The sequence below is a fragment of the Tyto alba genome, unplaced genomic scaffold, assembly GCF_018691265.1.
Source record: "Tyto alba isolate M040663 unplaced genomic scaffold, T.alba_DEE_v4.0 Super-Scaffold_5, whole genome shotgun sequence".
Classification (NCBI taxonomy): Eukaryota; Metazoa; Chordata; class Aves; order Strigiformes; family Tytonidae; genus Tyto; species Tyto alba.
This window is the reverse complement of record NW_024881326.1, coordinates 11,824,183-11,844,731: the sequence shown is the minus strand read 5'-3', so window position 1 is coordinate 11,844,731 and position 20,549 is coordinate 11,824,183. Positions and strand designations below refer to the sequence as shown.

Below are 20,549 nucleotides of genomic sequence, written 5' to 3'. Positions count from 1 at the left end.
AGACCATCCTTTCTGGTAATGTATAACAGTGGCCAAAAGCATAATGCCATGGTATGCTTTGCTATTTTAAATCCAACAGATGTCATGGAGTGACCTGCTAAGAGTAGGGGGAGAGCTTTGATATCAGCCTCTGCATATGTTTGATGTTCCTGGCAGTTGTGCTGAGCCTGGCAAGCTTAGTGCAAAGCACTGGCTGCGGGTGGCGAAGAGGTCATGGAAATAAGAGTGAAAAACCAAGTGGAAAAAGGGTTGGAGAGTGTTTGATGGGTATTTAAACCTAGATTTTGCTGGAAAAGTTTAAGTAGGTTCTTAAGAGACCCTGCTGAACTCAGGACTTTTAGATGTCACTGTAAATCAGAGATGCTGGATGAAAGTGGTTCCCAAAAAATTTATGCTTTCATGGTACATGGTCAACTTTTCTTGCTCCTCAAGTGATCTTAACACTTACTGAGTCTGTACTTGATGCTGTACCTAAGCTTAAAAAAATTAAGGGAATGGGAAAATTAGTGTCGGGAAACTTCTTTATGATTTGGCTTGTGTAGCCTGCTGGCATGACATCTTTTAGACATTCTCCTATTAACTGCTGTAGCGGAGCCTCAGTACTGAGATCTATTACGCAGAAAGAAATTTGTGAACTTCTTTTACAATTCCTCTATATGGTGAAAACCCAGGAGCATTTCCATTCTCCTTGCCCTGGGGGGTAGGTATAGACTCCTCCACAGAGAATTTGAGTGTCCTGACAGTAGACTGGCCTCTGAGTTATCTTTTGGGTGGGTTTAAAAAACTATGACCCAGGACTAATTAGTCCATCAGCTGAAAATTATTCTAGGGAAAATTATTCTATTTTGGGAGGGACCAAGACTCTTAAGAGATTGTATGGTTGCATCCAGGCAGCAGCTCCTCAGCTAGCAACAAGCCTCATGCTAAGTGTGTCGCCTCCTGCACCTCTGATTACCTGGGAGCTCTTGCCTCCTAATTAACCATGTCTGTCAGCCCTTGTATAACCAACTCATCACTGCACGTAGCAGTGACGTGGGTCGTGGGTTTAAGCTGTAAACATAAAGCTAGGGTGCCCTGAGGTTCAGTGCTCTGAACAAAGCGGAGGCAGCGGCTTTAGGCAAACCATTTTCTGCAGAAAGCACAAGTAGATACTGAACTGTTCTCTTGTTCAGGAAAGTGGGGATAAGACTGAATGAAAAAGTCCTGGGAGTGAAATAAAAGTCTGTGTGCTGGTCATGCCTTTGGCAAGCCTGAGAATACCCAAACTGCTGATCCTGTTTGGTGTGGGTGTCATGGAAAATGCAAGTTAGGCACTGCAGTCCTGTAGCTACATATATCAGCAAACCCTGCCCTCTTCATGCCTGCCTGTATCACCCTGAATTCACAGGAACTGTTCTTCCAGCCAGTGCAGGGCAACCTTGTCTGGGACTTGCTGTTTCTGTGCTCTAGTGCTACTGCTGTCCTCCGGCTTCTGGAGAGCTGAGGATGAGGAGCAGGGTTTTGCATGGATGGAATCTTATGCCTGTGGGTATATACTGTTGCAGGATAAGGCACAGACATGTTCTATATGTAGGTTTAGGGGCTGAAGCTTCTAATTGTCTCTGGTTGACTTTGTATACTCAGCAGAAGACCTTAAAGCAACTTTCTGCTGCTGCAGGGATATCAGAGACTGATGGTGCCACAGGCAGGCTCACGCACTAAGCTGTCTTGAATAATCTTTATCTCTAGACCTTGAATATCTTTATCTTAAATAATCTCTGTACTCTCTCTTCCTGGATGTGAGATGCACCCTCATGGCAAGAGCTAGGCTGCCCCTTTAACATCTCTAGCCTCCTACACAGTGAGCAGCTCCCAGGATGGGTACAGTGGGTTTGGAGAGGCTTCTGTGGTTTTATGAGAATGCTGTACATGGGAGGTTGCTTTTTCTTTTCTCTGTACTGGTGACATGTCATCTTTGCTTCAGTGGCTGGTTTCTGGACCATGCTTTAAAATAGAGATGTAGACAAATTGGCAAAAGGTCAGTGGAGAGCAACACTAATTGTCAAATCTTTAGAAAACATGACCTCTGAGGAGAGGTTGTAGAAATCAGGTACATTTAATCTAGACAAGACAGTATTGGTGGGGGAGGGAGAGGAATGTCATGGTTTTTTAGTATATAAAAGCTGTTGTTAAGGAGGGATGACTGATTTATTCTTTCACTATTATTGGGGGTAAATGATGAGACAGAACTGCATTTACACTGCAGAGGTTTAGTTTGGATATTTAAGAAAAGCCTTCAGTGCAGTGGAATGCAGGAAGAGATTGTTCCAGGGGAGCTGTTGAATTTCTGACACTGGTGGTTTAAAGAAACTCTGGTCTGCTTCCATGAAAGGAACTGTGCAACCTCCCAACATCCCTGTTTGTGCTTTTGTCCCTGTAGTTTAGGCTAAAGGGTAGGTTTGAGGCTGATGCCTGTCTCTTAGCAACCACAAGCCTTGGCTCTGCCGGCACTGCCAAGTTCACGTGGTCAGAAACGTGTGAACCAGACTCCTCAAAGCATTGGCTGTAGTTCATAAAAATGGTGTGGATACAGTGGATGATAAAGCAAGCTCTTTATCTGCCCACTGTTTCTGAGTCTTTTTGGCTGTGTCTGTGTTGCAGTTGGCGATCTGATGACAGAGAAGCCCAAGTTTGCTCTAGTCTAAATTTCTTGGGTAGGAGTGAAGAAAGGGCAGCTTGGATCTTAGTACAGAGCAGTTGCCCGAGTAAGTATGCACTGTCTGAAGGCCTGTTGCACTGAATTTTGTGCTATTGTCTTTTCTGCTCTCTGCAGCTGAGGTATCAGGCTGAGATCTGGAAGATATGTCCTAATCCAGGCTGCCATCACCTCTGGCAGTTAGTGAAGGCAGACACCGGCTTGGAAACATGACCTTTCTTCTGCAGTCATGCCATAGAAATTAATTCTGTAAGAACATGACTGTAGGTTCTAGGGTTTTTAAGCATTATAAAATAAAATATGAAAGTAATAACTGGTTGCTGGGAAAATATTGCAGATTAGCACAACTTGTTCTCTACCTTGACTGTTTTTATATTTGACAAGTATCACTTGCAGAAAAAGGACAGGTTTTATTATAACTCTTTGTCTGCTTCCATTCCAGCTTCCCAAGTACATTTTTCACAGGCATCAAACTACTTTCAGGACAAAATGTTGGTGACTTCTCCAGTGGTGGTGAGAAATGGGGACGTGTGAGGGTGCCGTTCTCTGGTGAAAGTGGCAGAATTTCTCACACTCCCTCACTTGTGATCTTGCCTACAAATCTTTTCTAGGCACAAGCTTTTTCTTTAAGGGGAGAAGGTCTAGTTTTCTGTACCCATTGGCAAGGCACAGAATAAAAACATGGACTGTTAATATCAGGTTTCTTCTTTTGCCTTGTCTCAGATCCACAAAATCAGAGTTCTGCCTTTTTGGACAAATTTACAGATGATGTTATCCCATATTTTAAATACCCTACTTTTGTATCCCTCTTGCCTGAAGCTATTAACATTGGCAGAATTGATGTCCTTTGTTTATTTTGTGCACTACTTACAGCCTGAATGTTGGACACCAGCCGGTCTAGTTTTCTGTTGGGCTGCAGTTAGAGATATGGCATGCATTTTCTCTTGGCTGTGCACATGCTCCTGCATCCCTGTCCTGAGGAGACTGTGAGCCAGTCTTCACAACAGCGATGGAGAAGGTGAAATGGCTTCTCTGTGGTCAAACTAAGAGTACGTCCAGTAAAGACAGGACTTTTAATACCTTTATCTTTGGAGTGTTTGTATGACAATCATGTGCTTCTGCCTGTGGGTTGATGGGCACACACCCCAGGGGTTGCAAGCATGCAGTGGTGCCTCCCACTTGCCATGTTAGATGGGGTATAGAGGCCTTGGCAGTGCCCAGAGTAGCAGAGGAACATTGCTGACTGTGTGGGAGCTGGGTGCAGCTGAGCCCAGGCTGGTGGGGAGCAGCATGGCTGATGTCCACTCCAGAGTTCATCTTGGATCTGGGAGTCAGGAGGTCTGGATCTTATCCATGGCTCTGACACTGAGTCACTGCATGACCTCAGGCACTCAGATACCATGGTGATGAACACGGCACAAATGTCTAGACAGATAGATTAGATTGAATAGACTGTATTTGACAAATATTTGTATATCACCACTGTCAGTGCTCCCATGCTATAACTACCCAGCCTGATGGTTTCAGTGGGTCTCTTACACAGCAGGGGTAGGGGGGGAAGAACCACTTTTTGCGATACGGAAGGATGGGACACCTAACCATAGTGATACAAGTACTGGTGGTGACACTGAATGGCAGAAAGGCTCAGGAGTCAGGAGCTGGCTTCTCCCCAGCTCTGCTGCAGCCCTGTGCATGGCCCCATCTTCCCTTCTGTAACCAATTAGCCTGTAAGATCCTCAGGACAGCAGTGACTTCCCCCTCCTGTTATGGCTTCTACCACAAGGCCCTGATTTCAGAAAAAAAGACAAGCTACCAAAATAAGGCTTCCTTAAAAGCTTTCCTGTGAAACTGTCAGCCTCTGGTGCAAGGGTTGATACAGGACAATTCGCTCTCCCTGGAGTGACCCACCTGGTTCCCTTGTGAAAGATGAATATAGCAGTACAGCAAAGATGTGTCTAGGAGTGTGCCCATGTAGGGATTTTCAGAGGCTCTACAAGGTCTCCTAGGCACTCCTGCCTCTGGCACCCCTGATAGTGAGCCAGGAGTGCTGGAGAAGAGCACTGCCTCTTTAAGGAGATTTGCATAGCAGGGCCTAATTACAGTTGTTGATTCTGATGTTTTCAGTGTTGTTCATATTCCATTAAAGGATAATGCTGCTTAATTTGCAGCAGAGGGTCTTGGTTAACAGTACACCCAATCACAAGGCTGCCCTAATGACACTACTTCCCTACTTCTGGTAACACATAATTAAAAAATCACTTCATTTCCAGTTGTGTGGTTCTCCCCTCTCCCCCAATCTCCTAATTACTTTCTAAGCCATTTCATTATTATTTGTAAATATTTCAGCACTTAGATCTACTAATGAGTCCATGGAAGAGTTAATACCTTGAGTGGCGTAACTGCTTGCCATTCCCTTTCTAGTACTGCATTGCAAGGAATCATTTTCTACCTTGCCTGTGTGAGAAGAGGGGCTTTGTTAGTGGTAGGATTGTGTTTGTGCTCTAACTTTGGGGCTGTGGGAATGACAGGAGAGGGGTAACACTCAGAAACCCCATCTCAAGCCACAGGAGGTTTATTCTGGTTTTGGTAGTGGATGTGTAACTCTGCAAGTTGCTTTAAGGGTCTAAATCCCACTGAAGGGGCTGTCCTGTTGCCTATCTATGGGAGCTGCTAGTCAGAGGGACTTAGGTAGAACTGGGTATGAGTTTGGATCTATCTGTGATGCCTGCACATCTAGGAGAATTGGCTGAAACAGCTGGGTTTTGCCCTGGCTCTACAGGTTTGTGAGAAGTGGTAATACAGTTCTTGCTGCACTTGGGCAAGAGAGAGCAATAGGTCAGATTGTGACTGCCCTTGTGTGGTGTCTCTTCACAAGCTCATCTTGCCTACTGCAGTCAGTGGCACCTACTGTGGTGTGAGGGTATCTTGGTTACTGGGTAAGGGAATATCTGAATTTCCCAGCAAACCTGTGCACAGATGTCTACCACAGCTCTGTGCCTGCAAACAAGAGGAAGTGGGGTGACAGGTGCCCTGATGCCCATGGTAAAATGGGGAATCTCTTCTCTGATCCAAGCACTGCTCTGCTCTGAAAAGTCACTATACAAATGGTTTCTCACATCACAGATCTGATTCCTGTACTGGTTTGGTATCTTGGGTATTAAAATTCACTTGGGGTTTTCAACTGAGCACTCAGAGCTGACAGAGTGATGGAGGAGTGAGCTGGAGTAACTTTTCTGCCCATGTGTTGTATGGGCTTGATTGCTATATTCTTTGTATGGTCAACTGGTAACACCTTACGCAAGCCCATTGGGAGCCTACTGATGGCCTCTGAAGGCATTATTTGGAATAACCAGAAATAAATGTATAACTAGGGGGTAATTAACTTCCAGGAATTAAAGAATCAAGCTTAGGCTGCACTACTCCTAGGGGTGAGTCTGTAAGGCTGGGAGTTAGAGGAATTTACTCTTCTCTAGTCACTTCAGCACATGTGACATAGAAATCCTTGATACCCGGGGAATGTGAGGCTGCTTCAAATCATATCCATGCATTTCTAGGCAGTTCTTTAATAGCAGATGAGGGAGGAGGACTTGAATATGGTCCTAACTTAGTCCATTTTTGTTTCAGGTAACCCTGTCACAGTGGGAATGAGCATCCATATTTCCAGCATTGACCAGATCTCTGAAGTCAACATGGTAAGTTTGGAAAAAAAAAAAATGCCTAATAAGTTGTTCTTCCATTTTCTGGTTGAGATGTGCTTCCAAGACAATGGCTCTGTGGAGCCAGCTGAGATCTCAGGGTACACTTCTGAAAAAAATGGTAGTCACACCCCTGCTTCCTTCACCTCTTACTGTAGATCTTCTCTGCAGCTGGGAAGTTGTTGGAGAAAGAGTAACATTTGTCTGGTATTGAAGAAGTATTTTTTTCTGCTGCTTTGGACACAGAATTCTTAGGGGTGATGGGATCTCTGATTGAAGACAGAATTCTTCCTCACTAAAACATAAAAATCTCACGGATGATTTCTCCATGGGATGAAAAAGAAAACCAAATCCTTCACTGTGCCATAGGAAATGAGGTTTTTTTCCCAGATTTCTTTTTCAGCATACTGGTTTCAGTCTGAGCCTTGCTTCTTCCACCCTCTGCTTTGCCTGTGTCACCGGGACTGCCTGTCATCTGTCCCCACAGCCTGAGCCCAACCCCAGGCTAAAACAATCCTGAACTCACCAAAACAACACTTGCAAGACAGGACTGGCATGTGGGATCTCTGTGGTACACACCTACCCCTGCTTGTGGAACTGGTGATGTGGTTGAACATGTTGAAAGACTGTAGTTAACTTCCTAATGTGAGCTAGTTCTAGTAGGGTTAGTGACTGTCTATACCAGCACACCAAAGTACCCCTGGTGTTATCTGTGAATATGTGGATGGGAGGATCTCTGCTGGCATCTTATCCAGAGTAGATTCTCATCTGTTATACTTCTGTGCTGATTGCACAGCCACCTCTTCGAGCCATTAATGTTTATGCCTTAAAAGAGTAGATGCGAATTGTATTTTTTTGGTTGACACAAAGGCAGTGGTGGCTTTACAGTCAGCCTGTGCTTGCCAAGTTGAAAAATGTGTTTGCTGGTGGTAATTTGGCATTTATTTTGAGATCTGTACTGGAAAGGGAGGCATCTACTAGAGATACAGTTTTGAGTGGCATTGATAGACAAGCTTTTCATACCATTGAGAAGAAAAAAATGTATTTGCTTGCATAGCAATTGTTTGGGGTGAAATTTGTTGATTGTATTGGTCATGGTTTGGGTACACATCCAGGATTGTGCTATCTGTCTCTCAGAAGCCCTTAACACCCAGCAGAGGACATGGATTGAGCTGATCTTTGTCTAACCTTGCTTTCCTCCCTCCTGCCCAGAGACTTTTCTTCCAAACTCCTCTCCTTTTCAAGAGGCTGTGGAGTGGAAGGCTGCTGGAGACCTCCTGGCAGCAGCTGTTCTGTTCCTCAGTTCCTGACACATGTAGGAGAATCCTCAGCTATAGAGCTCCTGCTGTTCAAGTCAATTAAAATCTTGGTATCCCAATGCTCCTGTCCTAGTTATCTGTTTCTAAACTCTTTTGCCCTGTTTCTCTGGCCCACCAACTATTCTGCTGTTGCATGGTGGGGAGGAGCAGAGGTGAAACAATCTGACTTGTCATTCTGGTTTCCAAACAGCTTGAAAATCCTGAATGCATATGTTGATATGACTCAGGGTGAAGGGCCAACAATGAACCTTCAGGTTCATATGGAACAGTTTCTTTTGCAGACTCTTTGCTGTCATCCCACCATTACCATAATTATCTGCATGGTATGTTACACCTCAGTCTAGTAACAGTGACATGAGACAGTGTACAGTTGGAAATTCAGGTACAGGCCTGTGTCCCTATTGCATTGGATAGCTGTACTTGAGGTTAGGTTCAACTTAGAAGAGCCAGATGGCTTAACCTAGTTCCATCTATCTTGCCTGTCGGGGCAGAGCTCAACTTTGAGTCATGTCCTCCCCCGGTCTCAACTTGGACCTGAATTTTCCTATGTGATAAACCAGCTGTCACCCTCCTTACTAGAGCCAGCATGAACAATTTAGAGTTCGGACCTGTAGCTTAAGATCCCATCTTGCACAGACATAACTGCGAGTGAGGGATTTGATTCCCAGCTTACCTGTAACTGCCCTGATCTTTCTCTATAGATCTGAGAAGATAGCTGAGCACTACAGAGGCTGGTTCAGGATGAACCTTCTGCTGAAGATGTGTCCATGGACTATAAAAGCTGATCAAGTGCTTTGTCATACACCTGTTTGGAGCAGCTGTGGCCAGGCATTCTGTGTCCTAGGCTAGTAGCCATTCTCTTAGCAACACTTTTCAACCCTTGCCATGTGAATGTGATGCTCTCCCCCCTTCCACTGAGCTTCCCTCTGCCGTAGGATGGCTGGGGAGACACAGCAACAGTAATACCTCTGTGGGGTGTATGGGAGAGCAGGTTTCAGACCTTCATCCACATGCTGCTCTGGATCTTGCAGAATTTGAGCAACACTACTGGTAGACATTGAGTGTTTTGATGGTTGTGGCATGGCTGTAATCAGGTTGGGCACCAGGCACTGTCCATGCCATATTCCTGTTGATATTATGAAGGCATATCACTTCTGGTCTTTTCATTATCCCTCCTGGCTACCCGTTTGACTTGACAAGCATAATCTCCTGCCCATCCTTCCTACATATGTTGGCAGGGGGGAATGGGGGACAAAGTGGCTGTATGTGAGAACCTACTTAAGATCAAGATCTATAAGCACCATGGTGAGACAGCTTCAAAACGGGTTTTAAAAAAATCAGAATCATCTTAAAGAACAAACATTTAGGGAACAGAAGAGTTCTCATGTAATACAAGTTTCCAGGCTGAAGAGATTTTATGTGCATCATTCTCCTGTGTGATGGATGCCCTGGGAAAAGGGCTGTGTCTTACCCGTGCTCTGGACATGGATATGGGCAAGAAAAACAAGGCATTTTTGGCATCGTGTGATTGGGAGAGGAACTGTGCAATGAATAAATTAAAGGCACACAAGTGAAGCTGGGTTGTCATGGAAACCAAATAGCTTCTATTGTTCCACTAGGAGTGTTATTACTTACTGCCCCTTGTAGGATAATTAATTAATTCTCAGACATCCTTTTGGGAACAATGGCCCTGGTGCTGAGGCTGGGCAGGCTGAGGAGAGCCCCCAGTACTCCCATGTCTTTCCCTGGTTCTCTTGGCGTCTGCTGGCGGTGTCATGGCAGGGAACAAGTGCCGTCAGTGACTAGCTATTGCATGATTCAAAAAGTTGTTTTCCCAGGAGTCCAGCTGAATGTGGTGCTGTGGAGAAATACAGATCCACCCATGATCTAAGGGGCACTCCTTGCCTTCACTCCCGTGGGAACTGTATTCCCAAAATGATGATGTGGTGACATTCAATCCTGAAGGTTTCAAGGCTCTCTGCAAAGGCAACACAGTTATGTCTTTATACTGGAAGTTCCCAGATGCTCTGATATACAAAATGATTTGCAGCTGCCTGTACGTGCTATGTGTCTCCTGGTACCTTGCTGTACAAAGTCGATGCAGCTCCATCTCCTTGAGGGCCATGCCCAGATACTGTGCCATGGTACAGCTCAGAAGATGGACTCATGCCAGGATGCAGGACATTCATAGGTACAGTGCTGGATTTGTAATGATATCCCTTTGTAAGAAGGGACCAAAATTACAGTCCTTATTTTAAAAAAATGGCACTTTCTTGTTCACTGCAGCTGCTGCCTGTGTGTGGTCAGCCGCATTTTCAAGCTCACTTGCTAGAGTAATGCTTTATTACTGTGTACTCCTCTTAGCCCTGCTAAGCAATGCTGAGCTGCAGTCTCTGTTCTTGTCAGTGATTAGAAAGATTATTTTCTGAGCCAAGATCAGTGACATCAATTGAAATGCCTGGGAAAAGATGCCAGAGGCCAAGCCAAATAGGTATTGGGGGGGGCACATTTGACTGGCAGACCCTCTGGGAAGTGCTGATCCGTGAAGATGAAAGGCCTAGCTGGAGTCTTTTCATATCCTGTACGAATTTGCAAGTTGGGGATTTAAAGACAGGCTGAAAGGAGGAACATCTTCATAATGACGTTCAGTAGCTCAGATGATCTGCAAAGAATGGAAGGATGGTATCTCCTAGTTCTCCTTAAAGGAAACAGGCTGAATAAGTTATCTGGTAAATGCCATTTTGCTACAGGTGATTGAATTGCAGTAAGCATGGAAGAACGTGCAGATATTTATAGATGCTTGTTGGTGTATAGTGGAACTTGGACAGTGCTATGTTCAGACCTTTTAGTATGGTCCCCAAGTTACTGAGGAGTCTAGCAGTACTTCTGACTGAGGAGAATGAAGAGTACTGGCAGTGTGGAGCTGAAGGCACTGCAGCTGAAGCAGCATGTGGTTTTCTGTCCTTGCTGCCCAAAGTCATGATCAACTTCATGGTCTGGTTCAACCAACTTCCTTTGGATCCAATTCTGGTGTTATCCAGTACCAATGGCTTCAGAAGGAGCTGGACATCTTCCCCCATTCCTGCATGTCCTAGCTGAGGACTGGCCTGTTCAGTTTATATTGTACTTGCTGCATAGTGGGACTAGAGGCTAATGTTTCCAACTGCAGCCTCCTCTCTCTCTAGGTAATCTTTGGGGACATATTTTTCTAGTACCAGACAGTTGAGACTCCCTTAAAACATTAATGAACTATTTCAATAAGGAAAACAACCAGAAGTTTTGTATGCATTTGAAATAAGAGATGGTTACCCTTCATAACGCTTCAATTTTCCTGCCCTATGATCTGTGCAGTCCTAAACCTGCTCCCTCCTGTGTATCTGCACACCATAGACAGCTCAGAGCATCCAGCCGTTATAGTTGTGATTTCTTTGTGGCTCCTATAATTTATTCATCCCAAGATGCTCTCCTATATCTGCAATAACATTGTTTCAGTTTGTTATAGCACTAGCTTTAAAGTTTTATAAACCTGGTGACAAGTTGAAAAGTTACAGGAGGATTGTTGTAGAGGACTAGTGTAAGAAACAAGGCTTCCAAATAGAAACGTTTGCAGGAATATATGTGTTAAAGGAATGATTCCTGTGGGACTGGCAAAATACCTTTTGCTGGGGGACAGTCTACAGTGCAGATAGGTTAGAGATTGGTGCAGGATGCTTGGCAAAGCTGACCTTGATATTTCACTTCATTGCCTCCTGCTCCCTACTCCTGTATCACCTGTTGCCACACTGCTTTTGTTGGAGTGACTGCGCTCGCACCACCACACTGCACCTCATCTCTTGGGGGTTATGGAAGGAAGCTTCATGTCTTGTTTGGCAAAGAAGTTTTCCCTGTTCAAGAGAGATGTAAAGCATGTCCCAAGACAGCAATGAGATGCAAGGGTTTTAAATTGGCTTTTAACACAAAATAAAGTGGATAAGGTTGTGTGTAAGGATGTTCTTGATCAGGACAGTTCATCCTACAAGCTGTTATGCCATCATCAGTGGAGCATCACTCTTCTAATGACAGCAAATTTTCCATCTATTAGACACACTTGTAATAGCTTTTGTAGTGGAATCCGTCCTGATCAGGCTTTACAGTTCTGTTTTCCCTGGAATATGAGTATGCACTGACTAGCTGAATCTCAATTTCAGTGTAACACATGCACAGTAATATATGTGCTTGACTCTGCTGTATTCTGGGCATAGTTGATGAAAGAATGAAGTGTGGATGGCTAGGCTCCACACAAGAGGCTTTCTTTGGTACACAGCACAGCAGCCTCTTAGGCTGTACATTCTCCTGGCTTGAGCTCTTGACCTTTGGGGTCTTTCAGGAAAGGGGAAGAGAAAGGCAGGAAAATGTTTATATATGTGGGATTGCTGATCTGGATGCATGATGTCCAAACCATTCTTGAACTGTTCTGATGATCAAAGTATGCATGCAAAACCCTGGTTTCCTGGGGGCTGAGGCAGCTTTGGCAGTAGCCTTTGAGGACCCTCAGCAGACCTGCAGTAATGGACAGAAACAACTTGGCTATAATATGCCCCTGAAAAGGATTTCCCATTGGTGTAGATGTATTGAGCTTTAAGAACTAAGATTTTTAAGAAGAGATTTCTACTATTATACTGTACCTTATACTACTATATATTGTCTTCAAATATATCAGCATTTTTCTTCTTCTTAAATGAAAGTGTTCTGTTGCCATCTCTTTTCAATGGAGAAATGACATACAGATATTTCCCAGTCAGTCTATTCTATGTCCCTGGGAATCCAAAGGTTTTAAAAAAGCAAAGGTTAAAGCATTTAAATCTTACAGTCAGAGGATTCTGGAGTTATATGCTATGAGATACAAGTATGACATGACACTCCAGTGCTGTAAATGTTTCCTTATAGCCTAGGGTATTTCCAGCAATGTGACACTGTGGTATCTAAATTGAGTGTGTGTGTATACATTACATCTTGGTATTTAAGGCTGCTCAATATTGAAGACTGTCAAAATTTGATAAAACTAAGAGGCAGCTTTGGTACTGAGCTACTGATGGTGTGCTGTAATGGTACTGTAGGGTCTGTAGCCCTGTTGGATTGCTGTAGGCTCCTGGGATGGTAGTGCTGCAGATAGCAGAGGATGGTGTGGGGCCTCGGTGATGGAGAAGGGCCAGAACCTACCAGTGTGGCATGAGGAGAATGATACAGCTCTGGCTTAGGGTGAGATATCCCCAGGCTCTGCTGGCATGGAGAAGTAGGGCCTATACGCTTTTTTTTTTTTCTTCACATGCTAGTAGCTTCTGTATGTTGTAATTTAAACTAAGGTATTGCAAACTTGCAGCTGAGATGGAAGGTTTCTTCAGAGCTGGCAAGTGTCTATGCCTTCCTCTGCCAATGACTGCTTCAGTACAGCTTAGGTCACACAGCTATTGTCACTTCAAGTCCTGGTGTGCAGGGCTGCAGTGCATTGGATGGCTGTTTGCTTGTGAAATCAAATGGTGGCAGTTCTGTACACATGAAACAGCATTTCCCCGAAGGGGAGAGTTACCAGGGGATGCAAAGGTCAGTCCTGCACAGTTGTTGTGTGCAGCGTCCTGTGCCCACTGCCATCAGTTACGTGGCCTTCCACGTCTCTGCTTCTCCAGCAGTAGTAAGTACCTTGTGCATAAACACAGAATCACTTGGTTAACTGAAGAAAAGCAACAGTATTTTCCTCCTGCTAGAGGGATGTTTGGAGAAGGAAGAACTGGTTGTAGCAGGTTGGAGAGTAACCTCTAAACCACTCTAGACATGGCAGCTTTGAGCTGATCTCCTTTGCAGGCAGGAGGTACAACTGGGTACATCTAGGTTGAGGATAAAAGGAGAAATCTACTGAGCTCCTAGAAACATCTTTGCAGCAAAGCAGATGTCAGGGTCCAATATTACCTGCCATTGCTAGATTTGAGGTTACTTTGTCTATCCTTGCAGTGGTGACTTCCCGTGACTGCTGAGGCTCAGGGTGACTTTTACCAGCACTGATACAAGTCTGAAAATTCAAGAATCAGATGTGGATATCTGCTCACACCACATTATGTTTATCTTTAACAGAAATCCCACTGATTGTGCTGAAAGATCCCTTGGACTAAGGTAGTGTGTTAGGACAAGTAAAGCATCTGGCCTCAGGGGTGCTCTGCAGTGTGATGGTAGCAGGGAGTGGATCTTCAAGTTTAAACAAGCAGTGGTCCACTTTCTGCCTGAAAGACAGGGATTGTCCTTCCACAAGAGGGTAGGGTTCTTTCACAAAATAGTTAAGAATAAAGCAAACTTTGTTTTTAACTGTGAAGGGGCCTGAAGTACTCCCCATTCATTAGTTCTGAAATTGGTTGCAAAGAGGCTGTCCCAGCTTAAAAAACTATAAAATAGATCAGTATGACTCATATGTCAATATTTACTACATTTATGACAACTTGTAGAAGGGGAAAATATTATGTCTTCCATAATATTTTGCAGATTATCCCATTCCCATAACAAAATTCTCCCTATGCCTTTGGTCCTGATGTTGCTTGACTGCAGACAGCCCAGTATATTCACTCCATCTTAGAGTCAAGTTGCTAAGTAACAACCCAAAGATCACCATACAGTCTCTTCAAATGCTGTGGCCAGCTGAAAGCTAGGATCTGCACAAAGCACCAGGAATTCCTTCTGAGATAGAAGGACCCAGTGCATGTGTAACAGAGAGCAGCCGTCCTGCCATGTCCATGCCACTGTACTGCCTGGAGGGGTCCTCATGTGGAAAGGGACAGCTTTATTGCTTCCCCTATAAGGAGGTTCTCCTATGCTTGTGCTGAAGGACTCTGATATTTTGAACATTAATCTTGTCCTTGAATGAAATATTTTTTGGGGGTGAAATACATGATTTTGCCATGTACATAGATCAGTAGATGGTGAACTGTGGAAACCTTCTCCCTTGAAGAAAGACTGTGAACTGCTGGACTAGAGAATGACTCTCTGTCCCCAAGGCTTTCTATTCTACCATGCTTGTTTCTTCCTAGGGATCTTGTAGCATTCATGTGATATCTTAATGGGAGAATTTGCAGAAAGCTCTTTATCTGCTAAGTGGAAATAATTTGTTATGGGAAAGCTGTTGGGTAGACTGGCTGATTCCTAGCCTAGACCTTGGGTTTTGCAGCACAAATAAAATGTGGTGGCAATGCTTGTTGCAAATTATTCCCCCCTGTGCATCTTTCCATGATGCTGTTATCCCTAAGGAGCAGCTCTGCAAGTCCTCCAGTATCACAAGTTCAAGCCTCATGAGGGCTGAGTCAACCCTGCTCCAGTATTGAGAACCAGAGTTCACATGTTTTGCTCACTAGGCACTTTCCCAAATGAGAACATGTCCATGCTCTCACTGAAGAGGCTAAATTCACTCTGCATTTCATAGGTGACTCCACCCCATGGCAGGAGAGAATTCATGCTAGAGAGGATGGGAGTCTGTGGCTGTACAGTTTGCAGCATGCTTTCAGCTGAACAGTGCTATGTATTGCAGTGCTCCATCTGTTCCTGTAGCAGCCAAGTTATCTTTAGATCTGAACATGTCAGTGTTGTATGGTGGTGGTATGAACCACTTCAGCTTGCACCCAGCATTCCTATAGTAGTTAGATCTGCTACTGCAGAAAACTTTGCCCAGGATAAAAATGTCTTTTTTTTTTTTTTTTTTTTTTTTTTTCCTGCTTAAGTTTTTATTCATGTTTTTACACAGGAATAACTCCCACAGCCTTTATATATATTTATATATATATTAAAAAGCTGTCTGCATTTGAGAGCAATGTTCCAAACTGCCACCTGTTTCAATAGCAATGCTGCAGCATTGAAGAGGATTACTGCAGAATGCTGAAGTGTCTTCCCACAAGTGAAAGCTTCATCTGGTTTGATTGAAAACAAAATTAGATCTTGAGAATCTGACCTTCTGACATCCTGCCATGTATACATTTAAAGCATCAAGCAATAGAGAATGTATGTGCACAAGAGTGCCAGTACCTCAATATAGAACCTAGATCCAAATACAAGCGCGTGCGTGTCGTGTTGCTATTTGAATATGTAAATAAATGGGGCTATATATAGCTCTATATGTTATGTACATGTTAAGTGAAGGTGGCAGATACGACAGCTGAATAGCTTTGCTGTTTCTGAATGCTGGTATAGAGGCTCCCTGCATGATCCCTACGTCTCTTGTGCTTGCTCCTACCCCTCTCAGCCTTTCTGCTATCACATTTTTCAGGCCTCTGGAGAAGATCGTGTGTGGGGACAGGAGTTGTTAATATTCTGAGTCTGTGCTGAGTTGCTAGGCTACAGAGAAAAATGAACATTCAAGGAAAAGGGATGGTAAAAGGAAGAAGATCTGCTGAGCTGTTTGGAGATTCAGAAAGGTCCTCTAGTCAGACAAGAGGGATCATTTTGGGGAAGAAGCGTATGCATGCATGTGAGATGAAATGTGGGTAGTTCCTGATGCCCTGACACAAGCAGAGTCTCAGGCCAGCTCTAGTCAGAAAAAATGACAGAGGGAGTAAAAAGCAAGATCCACTGGCCCCTTCCACATCACTGCTTGCAAGGTGTGCACAGCTGGCTGCCTCCTATCTGTGCCAGGGTGCAGTGGGACACCAGGCTGGAGTATGCCCTCTTTGTAGGGTGCACTGGGCTCCCATCTGAGGCTCTAGTGAAGATAAAAGCAAACCCAAAGCATACTCTCTGTTTATATGCTGAATTTCTTCTTCCTTTTCCACTGCAGCAACCTGCTATCACAGCATCCCACAGGAGGGTAAGGCAGCCTGTGGCTTTCATCTCCCTGTCCATCCCCTTTGATGCATTCCTAGGTCACAGATACACAAAGTATTGACCCTTTTATCCATCAAGAGTTTGCAGCTAAGGTTCAAGGGGACTTGAGGTTTTACAATACACAAGATCCTGTCCAAGCCTAGTTTTCCTGAGTCCCAGTCTAGTTCCTGAACACAAACCCTCTTGCTTTTCGGCTGTTCCTCCCCTAAATGAGAGTCAGATATTTAGCTGTACAGGCTGTGAGCCATCAGACCTACCAGGTGTCTTGTGTTCCACTCTTCTGGAAGGGTGGCTTTGCCCTGTGCTCCTGTTCCTGTCTGCAAGATTTCTGTTCCCTCTCAATATTACTGGCTGTATCAGAACCCTCAGAAAAATTAAACAGTGCCTTTGGGTATTTTTATTATCTGGATACTTTATTTACCGAGCTCGCATGGGCTCCCTGCCAATAACTTTCAGCTAGCTCTGCAAATAGAGCTCCTTGGCTCCAGGACTGTTGGTTCTGGTACTGCAGAGAGCACTCACTCAGCATGGACAGAGACTGCAGCTTGTTCTCTGCCATCCAGTTGGCTGTGAACTCAAAGTCTGCTTGCTTGTGGACCTCCACAGCCTGCTGAAAACTCCTTTTTCTTCATGCATCCTGTAATAAGCTTGACTTATTCATCAGAATCAGGAGTGTTTCGTACAGCTGCATTTTGAATGCTACTGTCAGTTAACTGCACTGCACCCGTCCATCAGGTTTATGATCCCACAGCCAAGACTTGGATTGCTAAAGTGGAAGAATGATAGTATGGTCTGTATTGTGTGCTCTGCTGCTGATGTCAGCCTGGACTGGTTCCCTTGGCTTCACCCTGGCATAAACAAGGGCAGACTAACCCATGGATGGAGGCAGAGGTAACTAAATCCATGATGGTACACTGTCTGGTCAGTACCCTTGACAGTAGAAATTGTTTCCTAGAACAGATCTGTTGCTACTCCTGTACTTTTTGGCTGTCACAGCATGACTGTACAGTGCTCTGTTCATACCACAGTTGAGACAGCTGATTGCTAGCCCTTTTCTCTAAAGATAATTCAATACTACTGAGTTTGTCAGCTTAGGGACCACAGATACAGCTATGCAGAATATTCATATGTAGAAGCAGTCACCCCAGATATAGAACTGAGTCTTTGTGTGCAGGAGTCTTAGGGCTTTCAAGCGTAATAGTTTTCATCAAGCTTACTTGGGCTTGTTGAAAAGTAGGCCTTGTTTTTCAAACCACAGGGCTGCTATCCTCTACCCTTAGGAGATCACCCTTAACCTAACAGAACCCTATTGCCAGAAATACATTCTGTTCTTCTATATTTCACCATCTTAGCTGTTTACTCCCACTTATCCTTCCTAAGTGACTAAATTTTGCATTCTACAAGAAATAAACACCATTCTAACCTTTTGGTCAAGCCAATCTGTGCCAGCCTAGTTGAGGTGATTGTTCCACCCAGGACATGTTAGTTGTCCTAAATCACTTAAAGGATTTGTTTTTCTCTGGCTACTTCCTGGGAAATGACATCTTTGTGGCAGTTTTTGGAACCTGGAATATCAAGCCTTCCTTCTCTAAGTTAAAGCAGTGTCCTTAAAGCACTGTGTGCCTCGATATTGTTGCAGAGAGTCTTGTGGTTTCAGTGCTTCGAGCTGTATATACAGCATCTTATTCTGGCATATAAAGTAGTAATGTTGCTTCATTCATAACATGATTCCCTACCTATGCAGCCCCAAACTGCATTGGTGGTCTTGACTACCAGAGGGAGTTACAAGCTCTATTGAATGTTTTTCCTTAGGGAGAAAAAGTAATTTCTGTTCATTACACACTTAACACTTGCCTAGAGATTTGGGGATCCCAAACTGCATCATGGAGTCAAGTTAGCAACAGCGTCTTATTTTTACAGATAAGAGAAAATGAGGCATAGATGAAAGTGCCCAGAGTTTCCTACACAGTTAGCGAGCTGAAATTGATACCCAGAGGTGTTTTCTAGAATGCCTAATTCCAATGGGCTACTAAGCCCCAGAGCTGCTTTAATTCCACATTTCTCCAGCCTTTTTTTTTTCCTGTGGTCTTTACTAGTCAGTGTCTATGTGGAGGGCTTCAAAACCTCTCCTGCTTGGGGTAGAGTCTCACTGGATTGGTGTCTAGTAAAACTCTTGACAAGGTGAAAAAGATGTTTAATTTAAATATAAAAAAGGTAGACAAGTGAAGAGTTTGGGGAATGTTTTGGAGGAATTCTTCCATTACCAGGTTGCTCCTGCTAGAAAGCCTATTGAGTTTTAACCACTTGAAGCGAGCATCTCAGCAAGCAAGAGGTAAGAAAGTCACTACAAGGTGAACATTATCTGAGAATACATGCAGAGGCTGTGAAGCCCCTTTGAAAAGTTTTAGGGATCATCACTGGTCTCCCAGCATCACCTTTCCCCTGGCATAATCCAGTTTTCTTCTCCATCTTTCTGAGGGCTTTAGAAACCACTATCTTCACTAGTCACTGTTCAAACGTCTTACTCAAATTTAATTTACTCTAATAAGCTAGTTGTTGCATGTTTAATTAAATACAAAGTGATTATTTAAAACATTTTTGAGTTTTAATGGCTGTATATTAGATATGCCTATATGTGCAGGAGGACACTGGCAACATGCTGTAAAGCAGAAAGGGTAGTGCTAGGAAAGCAGGAAAAGATGAGTTGGGAGAAGCTAGGTGGGAGAAAGGAGAAGAGGTGGGATACAGGCACCAGCACTGTACCATGGCTTGTAGGTGTGCAGAAGGCAGTTGTGTAGCATACTAGATCAGTGCAGGCAAACAATAGAACTTTAAAGATGGTGTTTCTGAAAGCACCATGTTTTCCTGTCATGGGTCAGCAGAAGCCTATGGCAGCATAATCTGTTTCAAGTTACCAAGTACTTCAAACCAGAAAGCTTGTTGTAATATAAGCATGCCCTTGGCCTCCCTTTCCCAGCTACGCAGTGTATGATCATAACACTTCTCTGAGACTCCACAGAGATAGTGCATTAATGCTTGTGTGTCTCACACTGTGGTAATGGGTGACCTTGTGCATACCTAGAAAGAGGTTAAGAGAATCAACAAAAGGGGCTAAGTTAAGACTTTGCCTTAAGTAAATATGGTGAGAGAGAGAAGGGATTTGGGAAGGCTTGATGAAGCCCTTTGGAGACATCTGATGCACTGGCAGAACGCAGATGTAACCCATAAGGCTTTAAGGATCTCCAGGCAAGGGAAGAACCCATGTTACCTGTACTGTTTGGGACCTAAGCCATTACTGGGATAGACTTTGTTTGGGAAAACATACACTGTACTTCTCATGGAGGGGCAGGGTCAGCTTGCTGCCCTCTCTGCACTACCTCAAGCCAGTCACCCCTCTAACTTGCCATTTTCCTGGAAGAAATTATTCAGCTGGGGACTTGCTGACTGAGCTCCTTCCTTGTTTAAGTGAGCATCTTATCTGTTTTTAGCTCTCCTGGTACTACAATGGGTTCTTACCAGTTCCCAGTACATCTAGGATGAAGAGGTAGTGTAAGTACCATCCCTTTGACTTTCTGACTGAAAACTGGTCAAATTCATGCTTCACCTTCTTCTGAACTGAATGTATGGCCTTGCTTGTCTGGACAAAGCATGCCCTTCTGTGCTGGGAAGGTATAGGAACGAAAACCGTGTTTGATCATTTCTCATTAAGTGGTTCCTGTCTGGGAAAGACAATTTCTCAAGTTATGATGAGGTTTGGAGTGAAAGGTAGTTGTTGATTCAGAAATGGGAATGTCAAACAGTCCTGCTTTTGGGGTTGAATAGGCTCCGGGTTTTGCTCAGCTGCTCATTCATGGGGAACTCAGTGAGGAGACCAGACCAGCAGAAATAGTATGCAGTAGCTCACAGATTTTATGGCTTAAGAATAGAAACTGCCTGACATTGTTTTCTAAGAGCTTGCCTGAGGAAGATGTCATGCTGCAGGTGGTGATTTTGGGATTGCTGCCTGTAACA

General features: G+C 44.1%; 1 protein-coding gene across 2 annotated transcripts in view; it reads left to right on the top strand.

The window, feature by feature from the left end:
• LOC104361454 (gamma-aminobutyric acid receptor subunit beta-4) overlaps window positions 1–20,549 on the top strand; it is a 75,973-nt gene that overhangs the window by 21,681 nt on the left and 33,743 nt on the right. For both annotated transcript variants that reach the window (XM_032996157.2, XM_032996156.2), the window contains exon 3: window positions 6,320–6,387. In XM_032996157.2, the coding sequence (XP_032852048.1) occupies window positions 6,320–6,387 (68 nt within the window). The remainder of the gene's footprint in view (window positions 1–6,319; window positions 6,388–20,549) is intronic.